Source organism: Fistularia commersonii, chromosome 23, assembly GCF_037954325.1.
Source record: "Fistularia commersonii isolate RoL2024-O1a breed Wild chromosome 23, RoL_Fcom_v1.0, whole genome shotgun sequence".
NCBI lineage: Eukaryota > Metazoa > Chordata > Actinopteri > Syngnathiformes > Fistulariidae > Fistularia > Fistularia commersonii.
This window is the reverse complement of record NC_141306.1, coordinates 947,501-967,500: the sequence shown is the minus strand read 5'-3', so window position 1 is coordinate 967,500 and position 20,000 is coordinate 947,501. Positions and strand designations below refer to the sequence as shown.

Here is a 20,000-nt window from a genome sequence, read left to right as displayed (position 1 = left end):
GCCCATGGACAATAGCTCTGGAGAACTGTAATACAGTGAGCTGATCTTCATCACCTCCTCACACTCTTTCACTGAGAGTGTGTGAGTGTGTGTGAGTGTGTGTGTGTGTACTTGGAGAGTACCCACACTACTCCCAGTAATGACTACTGGGAGTAGTGTGAGTACTGCGAGTACTGTGAGTACACAGTACTGTGAGTACTGTGAGTAGTGCAAGTACTGTGAGTACTGTGAGTACTGCGAGTACTGTGAGTAGTGCGAATACTGTGAGTACTGCGAGTACTGTGAGTACTGCGAATACTGTGAGTACTGTGAGTACTGCGAGTACTGTGAGTACTGCGAGTACTGTGAGTACTGCGAGTACTGTGAGTACTGCGACTACTACGAATACTGTGAGTACTGCGAATACTGCGAATACTGTGAGTACTGCGAGTACTGCGAGTACTGCGAGTACTGTGAGTACTGTGACTACTACGAATACTGTGAGTACTGCGAATACTGCGAATACTGTGAGTACTGCGAGTACTGTGAGTACTGTGAGTACTGCGAGTACTGTGAGTACTGTGAGTACTGTGAGTACTGTGAGTACTGCGAGCTCTGCGAGTACTGTGAGTACTGCGAGTACTGTGAGTACTGCGAGTACTGCGAGTACTGCGAGTTCTGCAAGTACTGCGAGTACTGCGAGTACTGCGAGTACTGCGACTGACGTGCACGTGTGAACAGATTCAACGAGGAGGTGAAACACATCAAGGTGATCGAGAAGGACAGCTGGATACACATCACTGAGGCCAAGAAGTTTGAGAGCCTGCTGGTGAGACACACACACACACACACACACACACACACACACACACACACACACACAAAGATAGTACAGTGTAGTACTGCAGTACTGAAGTATCCCCCTGCAGGAGTTGGTGGAGTACTACCAGAGCCACAGCCTGAAGGAGAGCTTCAAGCTTCTGGACACGACCTTGAGACACCCGTACAAGGCTCGAGAGCGCTCGCTAACCAGGGCGAGCACACGCTCTCCAGGTGACTCTCACACACTCACACACACACACACACACACTCAGACACACACACTCACACACTCACACACACACACACACACACACAAACTCACACACACTCACACACTCACACACTCACACACACACACACATACACACTCACTCACACACACACTCTCACACACATTCACACTCACTCACATACTCACACACACTCACTCACACACACTCACACAGACTCACACACATACACACACACACTCACACACACACTCACACACACTCACAAACTCACACACACTCACACACATACACACACACACTCACACACACTCACAAACTCACACACACTCACATTCACACACTCACACACACACACACACACACTCACACACACACTGACCATCCTGCCGCCCCAACACCACGTCCTCCCCACGACCCCACCCGCCCCCTAAGTGACCCCTCATGACCCCGGACTGACCCCCGACCCCTGATGACCCCCAGCAAACCCCACTCTGACCTCTGACCTCAAGCCCTGATCCCACCTTGGCCCTCATTACCTGATGTGAACTCAACCCAACTTATCCTGTTTCATGCATCTTATCTCATCCTGTCTTATCTTAGCTGAGCTTAGCTTAGCTTAGCTTAGCTTAATGTATCGCAACTTACCTTCTATTATCTTGTCTTATCTTAACTCAACCAAACTTATCCTATTGCATTCATCTTATCTCATCCTATCTTATCTTAGCTTAGCTTAGCTTAGCTTAACTTAACTTATCACAACTCACCTTCTATTATCTTGTCTTGGCTTAACTTAATCTAACTTATCGTATTTCATTCATCTTATCTCATCCTATCTTATCTTAGCTTAGCTTAGCTTAGCTTAACTTATCACAACTTACCTTCTGTTGTCTTGTCTTGGCTTAACTTAACCTAACTTATCCTATTTTATTTGTCTTATCTTATCCTAGCTTAGCTTAGCTTAACTTATCACAACTTACCTTCTGTTGTCTTGGCTTAACTTAACTCAACTGATCCTATTTCATTCATCTTATCTCAATCTATCTTATCTTAGCTTGGCTTAGCTTAGCTTAGCTTAGCTTAGCTTAACTTAACTTATCACAACTAACCTTCTATTATCTTGTCTTGGCTTAGTTTAACCTAACTTATCCTATTTCATTCGTCTTATCTTAGCTTAGCGTAACTTATCACAACTTACCTTCTGTTGTCTTGGCTTAACTTAACTCAACTTATCCTATTTCATTCATCTTTTCTCATCCTATCTTATCTTAACTTAGCTTAGCTTAGCTTAACGTATCCCAACTTACCTTCTATTATCTTGTCTTGGCTTAACTCAAGCTAACTTATCCTATTTCATTCGTCTTATCTTAACTTAGCTTAGCTTAGCTTAGCTTAACTTATCACAACTTACCTTCTGTTGTCTTGGCTTAACTTAACTCAACTGATCCTATTTCATTTATCTTACCTTATCTTATCTAATGTAATCTAATGTAATCTAATGTAATCCCATTTTACCTGATCTTCTCCTGGTTTTGATCCTCGCTCCCGTCTAAAGAATTTCTTATCCATCATGGCGGCGGCGGCGAACCGTCCTCCGCCTCCTAAGCTCCGCCTCCTAGGCTCCGCCTCTTTCATCTCCTGCTCTTCTGTGTCCTCTCAGCAGCCTCCTGCGCCTCCTACAACTTCTCCTTCCTCAGTCCGCAGGGCCTCAGCTTCTCCTCTCAGAGCTCCGCCCCCTTCTGGTCAGGTACTCGCCCTCCTCTGCGCCCGTCATCCTCCATAACTAGCCTCGTTAGCTCCATCTCGTTAGCTCCATCTCGTTAGCTCCTCCTCGTTAGCCTCCCATTCCCCCCTCGGACCAACAAGAAGACTCCTTCCTCCTGTTTGGCCGCCATCGTCTCGTATCTCCCGTCGCCGCCGCCCCGGCGTCTTCACCTGTTTTTTTTTCCCCCCCTTTGCCCCGCCCCCTTCCAGTCTTCACGCCGCGGGTGGTTAGCACGGCGGTGGCGCGCTACAACTTCGCCGCCCGGGACATGCGGGAGCTGTCGCTGCGCGAGGGCGACGTGGTGAAGATCTACAGCAAGATCGGCGGCGACCAGGGCTGGTGGAAGGGCGAGGCCAACGGCCGGGTGAGCGAGGGGGGCGGGGCTTCCTGGAGGTCATCTGGAGTTGAACAATGGAGCCGTCCATAAGAAGTTAGCGGCTGGCAATAATGTGAACATTAGTACTATTAGCCGATAATGTGAATGTGGCCCCGAGGGGGGGTGCTAGCTTGCTAGCTAGCTAGCTAGCTAGCGAAATCCAGCATGTTTTGTTATCCCCTTTCTGCTCCAAAGGGTGTGGAGTCAATCCAACCACCAGGTGGAGGCGTCGACTTAGCAGCTCGGGCCCGCAGGCTAACAGCCGGCTAGCTGATTGCTAAGAGCTTCCATCGATCGGCCATCGAATTTCAAGCGGAAGATCAGCAGGGCGCTCGTTAACTTGAGCTACAACTCTACCCAATCGAATTATGTCTTTGGCATTAGCATTAGCATCTACGTTGCATTACCTCAATCCAGGGGCTGGTGCCTCTCCGCTTTCCTCTCACATGAAAGATAGGCATTTGGATGCCGAATGCTAACATTTGATTGCTAACATTTCCATGCTAACTTCTAGAAAAACCTACAGAATGCGCACAACAAATTCGACGACAGTTTGATTCACGTTCTGCCTTTAGCTTCGTACACACCGGCGTTTATCGTTATTAGCATTAGCGCCACCCACCTCTTACTCCAAAGGCAGGCCATTGGATGGTGAATGCTAATGCTCATATGCTAACTTATCAATTCGTTACAAGCCCCGCCTCCCTAGTCTGGGGGGGTATTTAAGCCCCTCCCCCACTTTCCTGCAGCAAAGTCCATCGATGTCTTCCTGCCGAAGCACCAACTTCACCCGTCGACAACATAAGTCGGCTGTGTGTGTGTGTGTGTGTGTGTGTTGGGGGGGGTGTTGCTAGGCAACTGTCGAAGTGCAGCGCGACGGCGGTTCCGAGGGCGCTCGCGTCTCACAATACCGCGCGCCGCCATGACGACCGCCTTGAAAGAAAGCGAAAACAAATCAACAACTACTACCGTTAAAAGATGGCCGCCTCACGTTGTCCCCTTCTTCTCCGCAGATCGGCTGGTTCCCCTCCACCTACGTGGACGAGGAAGGCGTCCAGTGAGGCTCCGCCCCCTCGTGGAACCCCCCCCCCCCCCTTCGCCGTCTTTTTTTTTTTACATTTTTTTTTTTTTTTTTGATATAAATCTTAAAAAAAAAAAAATCAGGAGCCATCTTTTATCTGCTGTTCTCTCTGAGAAAAAACCCCAACCCAAACCAGGAAGAGAGGAAAAGAAAAGACTTGTTTCTGCGCTGGATTAAGCCCCGCCCCCTTCGCCCCCCCCCACCCACCCCCACGCCACGGCTTTGCTCGATTTAATTTAATTTTTTATCCCCCCCCCGTTTACTCACGAGGTGAATTAATTGTACAGTAGAGATAATTTATTGAACAGAGATTATTATCGTGGCTAGCGGTTAGCGTAGCGCGCTGGAGCTCACCTTAGCGCCCGAGGGGAAGAAGAAGCAAAGACTGACGAGGAGGGAGGAGGATGTTTTTTTTTTTTTTTTTTTTCTTTTGCCTTAGTTGTCATGGCGATGCCGGCGGCGGTGTGTGTGTGTGTGTGTGTGTGTGTGTGTGTGGGGACGGACTTCCTGGAACCCAGTTCACGTGACCACGCGTTGACCCATGTACAGTTCGGTGCCTTTCCAAGAGCGGTCGACGCTAACGGGACGTCGGTACCGGGAGAGGGTCTGAGGACAACCTGGCCCCGCCACCACCACCCCTGGAGTGGAGAACATTGAAGGAACGCCTCCACCCTGGAGACGTTCTGCACTATAAACCCCCGGTTCCTCGGAAAAAAAAAAAAAGCATTTAAAGGAAAAAAGAGCGGCGTTCCACGGCGCCGCTTCCACGGGACGCCGTCGGCGAGCTTCTCCGTCTCCTCTGGACTTCTTGGTTTGAATTTTGCACTTTCTTGGTGAAGAACTGGACCAGCAGCTTCTGCGCCTGCCGAGGCTCCGCCCGCCGCTGCCGTGCTTTTATTTTGTATCTTGCCTTATTTTATTTTGGTCGTCCCTTCGGCTTCGGACATGTGAAGTCCAACCCTGGGAGGAGGAGAAGGGTCGGGTGGAGAAACCCTGAGGAGCCCTGGTTTGTTTGTTTGTTTGTTTGTTTGTTTGTTTGTTGTCGTGGGACGAGGAGGGTTGGGGCTACGAGTCGCTCGGTGTTTGCCTTCACCCGGCCGGAGATCTTTCCTCCGATCCCGGCTCATCTGGAAGTTCTCGGCCGTACCTCGAGGTTCGCAGGGAGCAGCAGAAGCTATTCCAAAGTACAACGTACCTTCAACCTCAGGAGTTCGGTTCTAAAGCCATCGTCCTGGTACGGGGACGGCGGTATATCTTACTGTAATCAACTTTTGCTCGTTGGTTTTGGGCTCCTCTTGCCCCCCCCTGGGGCCCCCCACGGTGTCAGGGATGGTCCACTGAAGGGTCACCTGATACCCCCAGATGGTACCTTCTGCTTTGGCTGCGAGTGTACCTCCGTATCCATTGCCGTTGTCAGTCATTCCCGCGGCGTCCGTTCAGCCTGTAGCCACCAGAGGGCGCCAGATGCCGACCTGTCGGGGTCAAATATCAGACGTAGAGAACTCCAAACGTGGGGTCCTCGGACGAGGACACTGTCCAATCACGCCATTATCGCCTCGGAACTGGATTTACAGCATCGCCCAAAGTACATCTTCAGAGTAAAACAGTACTTCCTGTGTACTTGCTTGTACAAGCACTCGCACAGGCGGCAGCTGGAGTACTTGTAGCTCCAGCAGGGTTCCTCGAACCCCGACGGCCCCGTCCTCGTAAAGGGGCGGGGCTAGGATCGAGTCCGCGGCGCCTCATCGGGGCTAGCATGCAAACACCGGGCGCAACTCCCCAACCCGACCTGTCCGCCATGTTTGTTTGTTTGTTTTTGTTTACGTTTTGCCGAAGCAGGCCGCCCCACAAACAAAGTCTTACCACTGTGTGACGGGAACCAGCAGGAGGCGCTGTCCATGCAGTGGACCCTGAGAGAAAAGAGAAACCCATTGCATGTGGCCGTCGATACTTCAACTCCTGTCAGAACTTCGTCCTCGAAGTAAAGAAAAAAAAAAAAAACTAAAAGGAAATACCAACTATGTACTTAATCGTGTACATTTTTTTGAACGGTTAAATATTTCCAAATGAGGTCTATGATGAAATAAATATTTCGCTTTTGATTTGAAGTACACCAATTCTTTCTAAGGTGGGGGGGCGGAGCCTAACCAGGGGTGAGGCTAGGAGAGGGGCGGGGCTTTACCCAGACGGGTCAGCTGTCAATCACAAAAATGGCGTCCAACCGGTCACCCTCTTGTTCAAGGCTAAGGGAAATTCTTCCTTTTGAGGTCTCCCGAGAACCCGGAGGAACCCAGATAGGAGAACCTGAAGGGAACCTGGACAGAAGAACATGGGGACTCCATGACGAGAGATCCCTGGGCAAGAGAACATGGAGAACCCAAGCAGGAGAACGTGAAGAGAACATGGCGGTCAACCAGGCTGGAGAACATGGTGACTCCACAGAGCGAGAACCCGAGCGGGAGAACTTGGAGAACCCTCACAAGGAGAACCCAGCCAACCAGAGGATCAGATCCTGGAAGGTTCTGACCACTGATGATCGACTGCCGGAAGAAGACAAACAACATGGCGAGAACCCGGGCAGGAGAACACGGAGAACCCGGCGGACCACGGCAACGGCGTGCAACCGACAACTTATTTATTATTGATGGCAAATTTCAAACTTCCTTAAAAAAACAAGAAGAAGAACAGGAGAACCTCCAGAGGAGAACGTCATGGATGGAAGTGTGAACCGCCGTCGGCCATCTTTGTCGGCGATGAAACTCCGTTCAGGAAGTAGTTTGGAACGTCAAATCAGCTGTTCCAACGTCGTGGCCTCTCGGACCAGAGCGCCGTCGTCGACGACGACCACCGGGGGGCGCTGCGAGCTGCGGCGGCGCCTGGCGGGCGGCGTGGCGTCCATTCTGCGGCAACCAATGACATCGCAGGGAATGTTAGTCTGCCCAATTCCCTTGAGCAAAGACGAGGAGTCAGAGGAGGAAGCAACCAATCACAACCGAGCATCTGAGGAGCTAGAATAACAAGTAAAAAAATATAAAATGATAGTAAAAATATAATGTAATATCATATCATAATAATAAATATCACCCCACATTAATTATTGTATTACTATTATCGTTTTTACAACGAATTCATTGTTATTATTATCAATATAAACACTGTCATTAATACTTATAATAACAATACATTTTATGATACATACATTATTATTATTAGCATTAGCATTATTATTCAAATTAATTTTATTGACATGATTATTATTATTAATAATAATAATAATACAGTTCATGATAAATACATTATTATTGTTGTTATTATTTTTATGATGATTATCATTTTTAGTATTGTAAATGACCTCAAATGAGGACAAATGATGTACGGAAATACATCCCTTGATTGATAGACTGAATGTATGGATGATGAATGGACAGATATTTATATTTATATTTATATTTATATTTATATTTATATTTATATTTATTTTTATATTTATATTTATATTTATGAACATGACTCCGGGGGGGGCCCGGCTCCCGTCGCGCCCCGGGGCCCCTCTGGAATCTGAGCCGCCCCTGCTTTTTTTTTTTTGTAGCCGTGCGTTTAGACGAACGTGAATCTCGCGGTGACGCTATCGCGAGACGTGACCACAATGGATGAGCACCTGCGAGATGTACGTGCTAGGCTAAGAGCGTGCATGCGCACGGGCGTGCGACTTCTCCGGAAGCACGGCCGCAACCAACAGCACGTGTTAAGTTGATCTCAGGTGAAGCAGCGCAGTGCACGTCCGTGGGCGTGGACGTGGGCGTGTGCACGAGGGGTCGCGGCCGGCGGCCTGCACGCGGAGATCGTGCCAGGTGAGCCGCCCGTGTTCGGAAACACGCGTGCCGTGTGGAGGAAAAGTGCGTTTGGTGGACGAACAGGTAAATCGGGAGTGTTTTTTTGGGGGGGCCAAGGTCTCGGGTTTTGGGGGTCTCACCTGGATCTTCTCTGGAACCACTGGTCACCTGACTGTCTGTGAGTGATTCACATCCCTGAACCGAATCACCTGAGTCGTAGTGTTTCCGATGAGCCTGCTAACGACTCCGTGAACTGAATCATTTGACTCAGGAGGCGACGAACGTGCGACCTCTGCCCCGTGAACCGAATCATCTGACTCCATAGACTTAATGGAACTGCCGCTAGCGACTCTGTGAGCCGATTCCCCCGAAACTTCTGAGTTAGCATCATTTCGAGGGAGTGCGCTCACTCGACTTTGTGATCCGATTCAAGTGATTCATCTAAATCCGCTAACAAGTCCAGGAATTGATCCAAACGAATCATTCAAGTCAGGTGATTCTGCTCACTCTAATCCGTGAACCGAATCATTTGAACTCAAAGTTGCTCCAGTTCATCTGCTAACTGATTCGGTTAAGTCGGTTCACAGACGGGAGTTAGCAGATGAACTGGAGCAACTTTGGGCTCAAATGATTCGGTTCATAGAGTAGAGTGAGCAGAATCACCGGGCTTGAATGATTCGTTTGGATCAATTCCTGGACTTGTTAGCGGATTTAGATGAATCACTTGAATCGGATCACAAACTCGAGTAAGCGCACTCCCTCGAAATGATGCTAACTCAGAAGTTTCGGGGGAATCGGCTCACAGAGTCGCTAGCGGCAGTTCCATTGAGTCGTTTGCGGCGAATCAGTTCGCTAATCGGCAACCAGCGAGAGAACCCTGTGGATTCAGGTTATCGGAGACCGCCGATTCGCGATTCTATATGAAGATTCGATTCATGGATCACCTCAGTGTTGCTGTGGCGCGTCCGAGAGGCGGCGGGCAGATAGCGCATCTGTATACCGACTTGCCTCCCCAGAAACACAAATTGTCACCAGCTGCCACTGGTGTTTGTGCGGCGGCGACGACACGTCACCGCAGGCGTCCGCCGCCCTCGCGCTGCCGACTCGGAGGCGGACTGTCAAACTGTCCAACTCATCCGAAGACTGTTTTCGCAGCCGTGGGTTTTTCATCTGTTTCCTGGTGCTGAACTTCCTGCTTCTTCTTCAGGTGACTTTCCTTTTCTGTCGGATCGCCGGTCTTGTTCGTGGCGCCGCCTTTGTACCAGCTCAGTCCGTTCCTAAATTAGTTAAACCCAAATTTTCTGGAAATGAATCTTCCGGTTAGAAACAACGTAAGTTGGATTCATCCAACTCCCACCTGCCAAAATAAAAGCGTTCTTCTGCAAAGTCGTCCTGTGGCTCAAGGTAGCCTAGGAAGCTCCTCTATACAGAAGACTCTGCGTCCTCTTTGAGAACATGATGGCTGCTTCTTCTTGGGATTAAAAGAAAATAAAATGGTGGGAACCAATGGGGGGGGTGCGACCAATATAGCAGCTAGCGGTTAGCAGCCTGCTAGCAGCTACCTGAAGCGACATTTCTTTGTGTAGACACCAGGAAGTAGTTCGATCCCAAACCGCTGTTTGTTCTGTTTTCCCTTCCTAGTTTGGCACGATTTCTTGGAGGATTTTCGGGGAATTAAAAAAAAAATCTGTTTTTGCTAATTTCAAATGTTAGCAACAAATTCTGCCCGAAACAACTTTATTCCCTTCAAAATCCCCTTTTCTCTTCTTTATTCCCCCTGATCTTCATCTTCCATCTTCTCCCGGCCCGCCGGACCAGACGGGCCTCTGGAGATGAAAGCTCCGCCTCCTCCCTCCCGCCCCCCCCACCCTCCACCCCGGCGCCATTTGTGTTTTTGTTCGCCGCTTTTCAACGTCGCTTTTATATGGTTCCGCCGGTATTTTTAGCCTCTTGAGTTTGACACTCTGTGTGACTCATTGCTGCCCCCCCACCCCGTCAAGAGTGATGGATCTGAAGGGGTGGCGGTGGGGGTGGGGGGGCAGGACCACGGCCCTGTAGACAAACACCAGATGTTCCTGTGTTCTTCTTTCAGTTCTCGTCACAGACCCTGAGCTGGTCTGCCAATCAAATGATGCCTCACATGTTCCCTTTTGGAGGCTTCAAAGAGGGCAGATAACACACAATGGCGCCCCCTGGACTGGGGCTGCTTTGTGAGATAACATATACAGTGCCACCAATTTATATAGAGAGTCTGCAGCAGCTCATGCTGGGCAGAAGTACCGCTGCACCTAAACTGATAGCACTACGCCTTCTGGAGCATGGTAATTAGGTAGCCATTATGCTTACAAGCGTTCTTCCCCCAAGGCGATGCATCACCAGTACTTCACCGCCATGACAGGTACTCGTAAAGACCAAGAACTGGTCTGGAATTAGTTGACAAGTCCAGTTGTCCATGGGTCCAGTTGTCCATGGGTCCAGTTGTCCTTGGGTCCAGTTGTCCTTTGGTCCAGTTGTCCATCGGTCAAGTTGTCCATTGGTCCAGTTGTCCATTGGTCCAGTTGTCAGTGGGTCCAGTTGTCTATGGATCCAGTTGTCCATGGGTCCAGTTGTCCATTGGACCAGTTGTCAGTGGGTCCAGTTGTCCAGGGGTCCAGTTGTCTATGGATCCAGTTGTCCATCGGTCCAGTTGTCCATTGGTCAAGTTGTCCATTGGACCAGTTGTCAGTGGGTCCAGTTGTCTATGGATCCAGTTGTCCATGGGTCCAGTTGTCCATTGGACCAGTTGTCAGTGGGACCAGTTGTCTATGGATCCAGTTGTCCATGGGTCCAGTTGTCCATTGGTCCAGTTGTCAGTGGGTCCAGTTGTCCAGGGGTCCAGTTGTCTATGGATCCAGTTGTCCATGGGTCCAGTTGTCCATTGGTCCAGTTGTCCTTGGGTCCAGTTGTCCTTGGGTCCAGTTGTCCATGGATCCAGTTGTCAGTGGGTCCAGTTGTCCATGGGTCCAGTTGTCAGTGGGTCCAGTTGTCCATAGGTCCAGTTGTCCATGGATCCAGTTGTCAGTGGGTCCAGTTGTCCATTGATCCAGTTGTCAATGGGTCCAGTTGTTAAGGCGTCTAGTTGCGGACATACCCGCGAATCTGCAGCTCCCGTCTGCTCCGAGGAGCTGAAGTGGTCAGTTTAGCCCTCAAGGGCAGGTCAATCAAATGTCCGCCGCGCTGCAGGGAACCATTTTAGCTCCGCCACTTGTCTTTGCTTGCCGAGGGGGTGGCAGGACAAACCGAGGTGGATTTGGTTGGTTTTAAAGGCTTATGTTTTGAAGTGCCCTCATAGCACTACACCTTCTGGAGCATGGTAATTAAGTAGCCGTCATGCTAACTAGCGTTCTTCACCCAAGGAGATACTTCACCGCCATGACAGGTACTTGCAGAGACCCAGACCTGGTCTAGATCTAGTTGACAAGTCCAGTTGTTAATAGGTCCAGTTTTCCATGGCTCAAGTTCTTGAGTCCAGTTAACCCTTCCAGTTGCGGACATACCCGCTAATCTGAAGCCTCCAACGGCTCCGGGGGGCCAAACCGATCAGGAACCTCCCATCAGGGCCGTCGTTGAAGACCTGAAGTGGTCAATCCAGCCCCCGAGGGCGAGGTCAACCAAATATTTGGTGCGCCGCAGGGAACTATTTTAGCTCAGCCTCTTGTCTTTGCACGCCGAGGGGGTGGCAGGACAAGCCAAGGCGGTTGGAGTTGGTTTTAAAGACTGATGTTTTGAAGTGCCGGTTCCGCGAGGGGCCGAATGGGGAGGCTGAGAACGAGATCCTCGGGAATAAAAAGAAGCTCAGCAGAACACGACTCGGAGGACTTTGAACACCGACCGTTTTCTAAAGAAACACAGCGCCTACACCTGTTATGCAAGGCCAGTCACTCCAGAGTGAGCCAGAACATTGTGTGTGTGTGTGTGTGTGTGTGTGTGTGTGTGTGTGTGTGTGTGAGAGAGATACCTGCTCACCTCTGCTGAAGTGCTTCATTGTTGGCTCTGATGAAGTTTTTAGGTGCAAATAAAACGAGCGGGGTATGTTAATAGTTTGAACTTTTATCCTTTTGGCTGACGCTAACACTTAGCCGTGGCTAATGGAAGCTCAGCAGGTCGCGCTTTTGTCGAGGGTAACAAATGAGCATTTGAACCTGGGAGGCGGCAGGGATCGGGGGCGACTATGATACCGTGTACAAATGTAGCTCAGGAAAGCTACCAAAGTAAATATTTAGGATCGGACCACTTCCAGGAGAAACTAGTTTGCGAACACAATGTCTGAACGGGAGTTACTTCCGCATAGCAACGCATCTTGGGTCCGGGAACACGCTAACTTGTCGCAGGCCGCTAACCGCTAGTCACATCTCGCTGAGCTCCTCATCGGTTCTCAGCGCTTTCTTTGTATTTTATTGTCCTTTTTTTTTCGGAGAACGAGGTGTTACGGATCTTTGAAGGTGAGAACAAGGGTCCACTTAAAGAAGCGACAACGGGGAGCAGAAACCTCATGGAGTAGGAAGTGGAGTCATCAGCATAGAGGTGGAGTTCCCTAGGCTACTCTGAGGGTACGGCTTTAAAACCCGTTTTTTGGCGGGTCAGGGACGGATTAGTCCACTTTCTGTTGCCTTTAGCGGGAAATTAATTTTGGTTCCTTCCCTCCTCCACCGTCCTCCTCTTGCTTGTTGAAACGCTGGAGAAGAAGGGGAGCAGCAGCAGGAGGAGGAGGAGGGTGGTGTCTTCCAGAAGCCCCCCCTCCTTGGGGTGATGTTTGCCTCCAGGCTCCTTCAGCTCCTCTTGGTATCGCCCGTCGTTCTGCTCGACGCTCCCTGAGATGCGGCGGCCAAAGAATCGGCGGTTCTTTATCCGCAGAGATGGAGATAAAAACTCCCGGCTTCCCGCGAGGCGGCGGTTCTTATCCTGACATCTGGGGGAACGTTGAGGACGCAGATAACTTCAGGCTCGTCTCTCAGACAGGTTCCACACTTTCTCAGAGTCTCCAGCAACTCCCTCCTCCTCCTCCAACATCTCCTCCTCCTTCTCCAGGTTCTTGTCAGAGGAACCCCCCCTTCACACTGGAGGAATGGATGTGTCCATCACCTCAGCCATCCATCTTCTTCTTCTTCTTCTTTGCCATCTAGGATGCCACCAAACATCCGACTGCCAATCACCTGCCACCATCTGGCTCCGCAGCCAATCATCTGCTTCCATCCGACTCCAGAGCCAGTCCTCTGACCACCAGCCAATCATCTGCCACTGTTGAACCATCAGCCAATCATCTGCCGCCGTCGAACCATCAGCCAATCATCTGTCTCCATCCAACTTCACAGCCAATCACCCGAGTCTTAGCCAATCATCTACCTCCATCTCGCTCAGAGCGGCCAATCATCTGCCTCGATGTAGCCCTGCGGCCGATCATCTTGCATCGTCCAGCTCTTCATCCAATCATCTGCCTCCGTCCGACTCCTCATCCAATCATCTGCCTCCTTCTGACTGCTCATCCAATCATCTGCCAACGGCTCATCCAATCATCTGCCTCCGTCCGACTGCTCATCCAATCATCTGCCTCCATCCAGCTCCTCATCCAATCATCTGCCTCCTTCTGACTGCTCATCCAATCATCTGCCTCCGTCCGACTGTTCATCCAATCATCTGCCTCCGTCCGACTGCTTATCCAATCATCTGCCTCCATCCAGCTCCTCATCCAATCATCTGCCTCCTTCTGACTGCTCATCCAATCATCTGCCTCCGTCCGACTGCTCATCCAATCATCTGCCTCCGTCCAGCTCCTCATCCAATCATCTGCCTCCATGTGGCCCCTCAGCCGTTGGTACCTGATGTCGTTGGCCAGCTCCTCCCCCCAGCAGAACTTCCTCTCCAGCCTCCAGTAGACCAGGACGCCGAAGACCAGCAGGACGAAGGCCAGGAGGATGGAACCCGTCGCCGTGTCGACCGTTACCGCGGCGACGCTGGGAGCTGATGGGTGAGAAGGTGAAGGATCCTTGGGTTGATGTTTTCATGCGATCACTCTGACTCCACCCCTTCTTCTGCTCAACAGCCAATCACAAGTGGCGCCCGAGCGAGAGGCGGGGCTTAAACCGGCCGTCAATCATCCGTCACTCATTTAGACAAACATTCATTCGTTCACATTTCTGTCATTCACTCCCATGACAGGAGGCGGAGCTATGATTCAGCAGCATCACCCTCTCACCCCCATTCTCACCCTCATATTCACTCACTCAACCTCTCACTCTTACCCTCAGCCCCACCTTCACCCTTTCACCCTCACTCTCACCCCCATCCTCACCCTCTCACTCTCACCCTCAGCCCCACCTTAAGCCTTTCACCCTCACTCTCACCCCATTCTCTCACCCCCATCCTCACTCTCTCACCCTCACCCTTTCAGCCCCACCCTCACTCTCTCAATCTTACCCCCACCTTCACCCTTTCACCCTCACTCTCACCCCGGTCTCTCACCCCACCCTCTCACTCTCACCCTCAGCCCCACCTTAAGCCCTTCACCCTCAGTCTCACCGCCGTCCTCTCACTCCACCCTCACCCTGTCAACCCCACCCCCAATTTCACTCTTACCCTCACCCCCACCCTCACCCTTTCACCCCAATTCTCATCCCCACCCTCATCCTCTCACCCTTACCTTCACCCTTTCACCTCACTCTCATCCCCATCCTCTCACTCCGCCCTCACCCTCACCCTATCACCCCAACCCTCAGTCTCTCACTCTTACCCTCAGCTCCACTCTCACTCTTACCCTCACCCTTTCACCCTGATTCTCATCCCAACCCTTGCTCTCTCAATCTTACCATCACCCCCACCGTCACCCTTTAACCCTCACTCTCAAACCTCTCTCTCACCCCCACCAACTCACCCTCACCTTTTCACTCTCACCCTGTCCCCTCACTCTCACCCTCACCCTATCACCCCCACTCTCAGTCTCTCACTCTTATCTTCACCCTTTCACCCTCCCTCTCTCCCTGTTCTCTCACCCCACCCTCACCCTGTCACTCTTGACCCCACCTACTCACCCTCAACCTCTCTCTCTTACCCTCACCCCCACCTTCAGCCTTTCACCCTCACTCTCACCCCCGTCCTCTCCCCCCACCCTCAGTCTTTCACTCTTACCCCCACCTTCACCTTCACTCTAACCCCCATCCTCACTCTCTCACTCCACCCTCACCCTTTCACCCCCACCCTCACTCTCTCAATCTTACCCTCACCCCCACCTTCACCCTTTAACCCTCACTCTCACACTCTCACCCCCACCAACTCACCCTCACCTTTTCACTCTTACCTTCAGCCCCACCTTCACCCTTTTACCTTCACTCTCACCCCCGTCCTATCACCCCCACCCTCACTCTCTCACTCTTACCCCCACCCCCACCCTCTCACCCCCTTACGTTTTCCAGCTCTCAGGATGAGGGTGCAGCGTTCGTTCCCGACGGCGTTCCTCACCTCGCAGACGTAGAGCCCCGCCCACGCCTGCGAGTGGTTGCTGATCCTCAGCTCGCCGGTCACGTGATCTGAGGTGACACACACACACACACACACACACACACTTTGTCAGCGTCCCTTTGCTGTGCAGTATCCTGGTGGTTTCAACAGGGGTCAGCCTTACCCTGCGCGGCGGCGTCGGGCTGGAGGTCGCCGCTCTCCCTCCGCCAGGCGTACGTCAGAGGGGCGGCGCCCGCCTCGGCGTGGCAGCGCAGGGACACGGCGCCGCCCTCAAGCTCCGCCCCCTCCAGCCAGCACCGCGGCGTGGACGGCTTCGCTGCAGGAAGAACACGGGATCATGGCCAAAGTGTGTGTGTGTGTGTGGCCTACACACAGGTTGCCAGGGGCGACGGCTCTGCAGGGTTCTTTGCATAACATGTTACTTTTTGGAGTGTGATGGCCGAAAGGGGGCGGAGCCTGTGAGGCTATGAGGGGGCGTGGCTTAACCCGGCTGTCAATCATGCGGAGGCGTCCAATCGGTCAGCCTGTCATTCACACCCGAGGGACGGTTTGTCTTCTCTGGACCTCCTGATTGGACATCGCCATGTGATTGACAGGTGAGCGGCCCAGGTTAAGCCCCGCCTCCCGGCCTCAGTCAGCTGTCATTAGCTCCGCCCCCTTGAGATGAGCGTCACGGAGAAGTCGCAGAACAAAAACACATAATTAGAGTGCGAAATGAAAAGAATATTTAAAGCACTTTTTGAAATTGAATTTTTTTTTTTTTTTTTTTTAATTCATAACTTTATCTCAATATTTTTATTTTAATATTTATTTTCACGTTTTATACGCTGGACACAGTGGTGTTATTGGGTGCTAGCTGTGTGCCGGGGGGTGTTAGCATAACATTTAGCATCTGTGTGTGTGTGTGTGTGTGTGTGTGTGTGTGTGTGTGTGTGTGTGTGTGTGTGTGTGTGTGTGTGTGTGTGTGTGTGTGCTGCCATGAGCTTTCCCCTATGAAACAAGCTGAAGGTTAACAAACTTAGCCTGAGGCTAAAAACCAAAACAACTAGCCTTTAGCGCCGGCCTGGCATTACATATAAACATATATACATTTATATATACATTTTTTTTTTTCTTATAAAATGGCGGCCCTGCGCTTGTCCGCCGCTTTTGTGAAAATACGGAGACGCTAATCGCCATTTTGGCTAATCATCCCGCCGCCTTTTTTATAACGCTATCAACGACGTATAGACTGAAACTCCACGTTGCCATGGTAACGTAAACCGACGCTAACGGCGTTCTTACCCATCACGACCAGCGTGACCTTGCGGGCGTCGACCCCGGGGGGTTTCTTGACCCTGCAGCGATAGGTGGCGCCGTGCGCCGGCGTCAGCGCCGCGATGGCGAGCGAGGCGTCGCCCGCCGACGGATCCCCGGCGCTGAAGCTCAGACCTTCTGCCGCCGCGCCGCCGCCGCCGTGGTGGTAGGTGACGCCGCCGGAGTACGACAGGAGCTGGTCGGGAAACCGAAAGAGAGGAACCGGTTTCCATGGCGACGTCACAACTGCTTGTTGAAACATGAAGGACGGCGTCGAGATGTAAAAGGGAGGAGAAGTTGGAACTATCCTGAGATCCTCCTGAGGAACGTCAAGAAGAAGCCGAGGTATCAGCTGTTAATCGAATAGACGTCCAACCATTCAGCCTCTCGTCCGCAGGTCACCTGGACGTCACCGTCTCTGCTGGCCACCTGCTGTGGGTGGAGAACCCCTGGAGAACCTTTGGAGAACCCCTGGAGAACACGGTGTAGAACTGAGGACCTTCTGGCTGGAATGAGAGTGTGAATTCTGTTTTGTCACTATGACGTGAACGTTGGAGGTCTGTCACGTATAAAGTGGAGGGTTGTTTCCAGGAGACCAGGTGGACGGGTAGTAAGGCTAGAAGCTTAGAAGAAGGCTTTAACTTGTACTATCGTGGGACTGAGAAGAAGAGACATGGAGCAGGAGGTATCTTGAAGGAGGAGGTTGTGAGGAACCTTCTGGAGGTGAAAAGAATGTCAGACTTATGAGTCTGGAGCTGGAAACCGAAGGTGTGATGTTCAGTGTTGCCCTGCAGGTGGGATGTGAGTTTGAGGAGAAGGAGAAGTTCTGGAGTTAGATGAGTTGGATGAAGCGATGCAGGGAACGGGTTGAGGAACATCTAGACGTGGAGGTATGGGCTGGAGAGGAGAGGAATGAAGGTCAGTCGTAGCAGGACAGAGTAAATGTGTGAATGAGAGGAACTCAGGAGAAACGGTGAGGCTACAGGACGTGGAGATCAAGAAGCTGGAGGATTTCAAAAGTCCAGAGTAGAAGAAGGTGGAGAAGAGGTGAAGAGACGGGTTCAAGCAGGTTGGAACAGGTGGAGAAAAGTGTCAGGTAGAAGAACATCAGCCAGAGAGGAAGGAGAGGTGGAGGAGATGCTGGTGAGACCAGAGATGCTGGATGGACTAGAAGCTGTCACAATGACCAGAAGACAGGAGGCAGAGCTGAAGATGTTGAGGTTCTCCTTGATAGCGACCAGGATGGAGAAGATCAGGAATGAGTCCATCACGTTAGATGTTTTGGAGAGAAGGTCAGAGATGGTTGGGTCATGAAGAGTCAATGTATTGGTAGACGGACGCTGGAGTTGGAGCTGCCAGGCAGAAGGTCTGGAGGAAGACCAAGGAGAAGATGGGTGGACGTCTTGAGAGGATATGAAGGTAGCTGGTGTGAGAGAGGAGGATCCAGAGAAGATGGTGAGATGGAGAAGGTGGATTCGGAGGTGAAGAAGAAGATGAACGCTTGCTGGTGTCCATGCGTTGCTCACCAGACGCTCCTCACCATCGCCGCCCGCCGTCCACTCCACGTCCAGACGTCCGGCGTCGGCCAATCCGGCGCCGAATCCGCAGGCCAGGATGGCTCCGCCCCCTTCGGCGGCGAGGACGGTCGGCGGCCCCGTGGACGTCACCTTCAGCGCCGCCAGCCTCCGGCCTGCAGGACCAGGAGAAGATCAGCTCCTGGTCAGTGGTCGTGGCTCCGCCCACTTCCTGCTTCTTCCACGCCGCCGTCTTTGATTGACAGCTTGGAAGTTGAAGGGAAATTATCTCATTGTTTTTATCACTTTACATCTAACTTACACACACACACACACACACACACACACACATCTAGATTGTTTTCTTACGATATCAAAAAGTTATAAGTGAATTTGTAAATATTAATTTTTTTATCATTATTATATTTATTATTTTGTTATAAAACATCAAGTGTTGTTATTTTTTTTTTTTTTTTAAAAGAAAAAAAAAAAAAAGCTCAACTTTATTGTTATGGCTTTACATTCAGTCAGTTTGGTCCGTTATTAGTTATAAATAGTTATTAATCTGTTATAAATCAGCTTTTTACAGGTATAAAACAGATGTAATCAATCATTAATCAGCTATTGATCAGTTATAAATCAGTCAAAAGTCAGCTATGGGTTATAATCTGTTATTAATCAGGTATAAATCTACAATCAATCAGGTCATATTGGGTATTAATTGGTCATGAATCAGTGATTTTTCCATTAGAAAACAGTTAATAATCAGGTAAATATCCCAATTAATCAGGTATTAATCATTATAAATGAGTCAAATGAGCTTTTTAATAAGACAAACAATTATTAATCAACTTAATTGATTACAAATCAGTGATTAGTCAAAGTCATTCCAAGGGTTGAATTTCTCTTCGGTCTTTTTTAGTTGTTTTTTTTTTTTTTAATCCTGCAGAGTTAAAAAAAAACCAAACATTTATTCCACCCAAAAAAAAAAAAAAAAAAAAAAGACATAAAACATAACGACAACCAAACGGCGAAAAGGAGGAAAAAAAAAAAAAAAAGGAGGGAAAATGGAGCGTTCCGCCGCCGTTAGGGAAATTGATTTTCCTGAGGCTCCTAAACGAGGCTTCGTGGTTGACGGAGAGGAAGAGCGGCGGCGGCGTCTTCGTCGTCCTCCATCATCTCCTCCTCCAAGCGTCCACCTCACCTGAGCAGAGGAGATCCCACGCCGCAAACAGGAAGAGGAAGCGGCTCAATGGCGGCGGCGGCGTCAAACGGCGGCGGCGTCCTGCTTCGGCCATGCTGCCGGCTTCACGCTCCACAGGTGTTGTGGTCGGATCAAACCACCGCTTTGGCCTCCACGCCGAGCCACGCCTGCGTCTTCACCCTCATCTCCAAAACACCCCCGTCCGGTTGGTTTGTCCCGCTCACCTGTATTACTAGTTCCCCCGGATCGTACCACTTTGCCGGATAATGGGGGGTGTCGAAAGAAAATACATTGAGTGTAATTATAGTAATAATAATGAAAATAAAAAATAATTACAAATAAAATAAGAGAATATAGAAATTAGGATAGAAATGAAAAATAATTGAAACTGATTTATTTATTTTCTTTG

General features: G+C 50.4%; 2 protein-coding genes across 12 annotated transcripts in view; one reads left to right on the top strand and one right to left on the bottom strand.

Annotated features, from left to right (window-relative positions):
* Nucleotides 1-4,508, top strand: part of vav2 (vav guanine nucleotide exchange factor 2) — a 138,166-nt gene extending 133,658 nt beyond the window's left edge. For 8 of the 11 annotated variants that reach the window (XM_086170898.1, XM_086170894.1, XM_086170896.1 and 5 more), the window contains 5 exons: nt 721-808; nt 909-1,032; nt 2,692-2,778; nt 3,006-3,160; nt 4,186-4,508. In XM_086170898.1, the coding sequence (XP_086027024.1) occupies nt 721-808; nt 909-1,032; nt 2,692-2,778; nt 3,006-3,160; nt 4,186-4,233 (502 nt within the window). In that variant the 3' untranslated portion in view covers nt 4,234-4,508. The remainder of the gene's footprint in view (nt 1-720; nt 809-908; nt 1,033-2,691; nt 2,779-3,005; nt 3,161-4,185) is intronic. The other 3 variants (XM_086170891.1, XM_086170899.1, XM_086170900.1) reach the window with 3 other exon arrangements.
* Nucleotides 4,509-7,038: 2,530 nt separating this feature from the next.
* LOC147220604 (coxsackievirus and adenovirus receptor homolog) lies at nt 7,039-17,135 on the bottom strand. Its single transcript, XM_086170099.1, has 5 exons — nt 16,862-17,135; nt 15,741-15,893; nt 15,523-15,645; nt 13,942-14,083; nt 7,039-7,153 (listed from the first exon to the last, which is right to left on the bottom strand). The coding sequence occupies exons 1-5, from the start codon at nt 17,133-17,135 to the stop codon at nt 7,039-7,041; spliced, it is 807 nt and encodes a 268-aa protein (XP_086026225.1).
* Between the last annotated feature and the right edge of the window lie 2,865 nt (nt 17,136-20,000).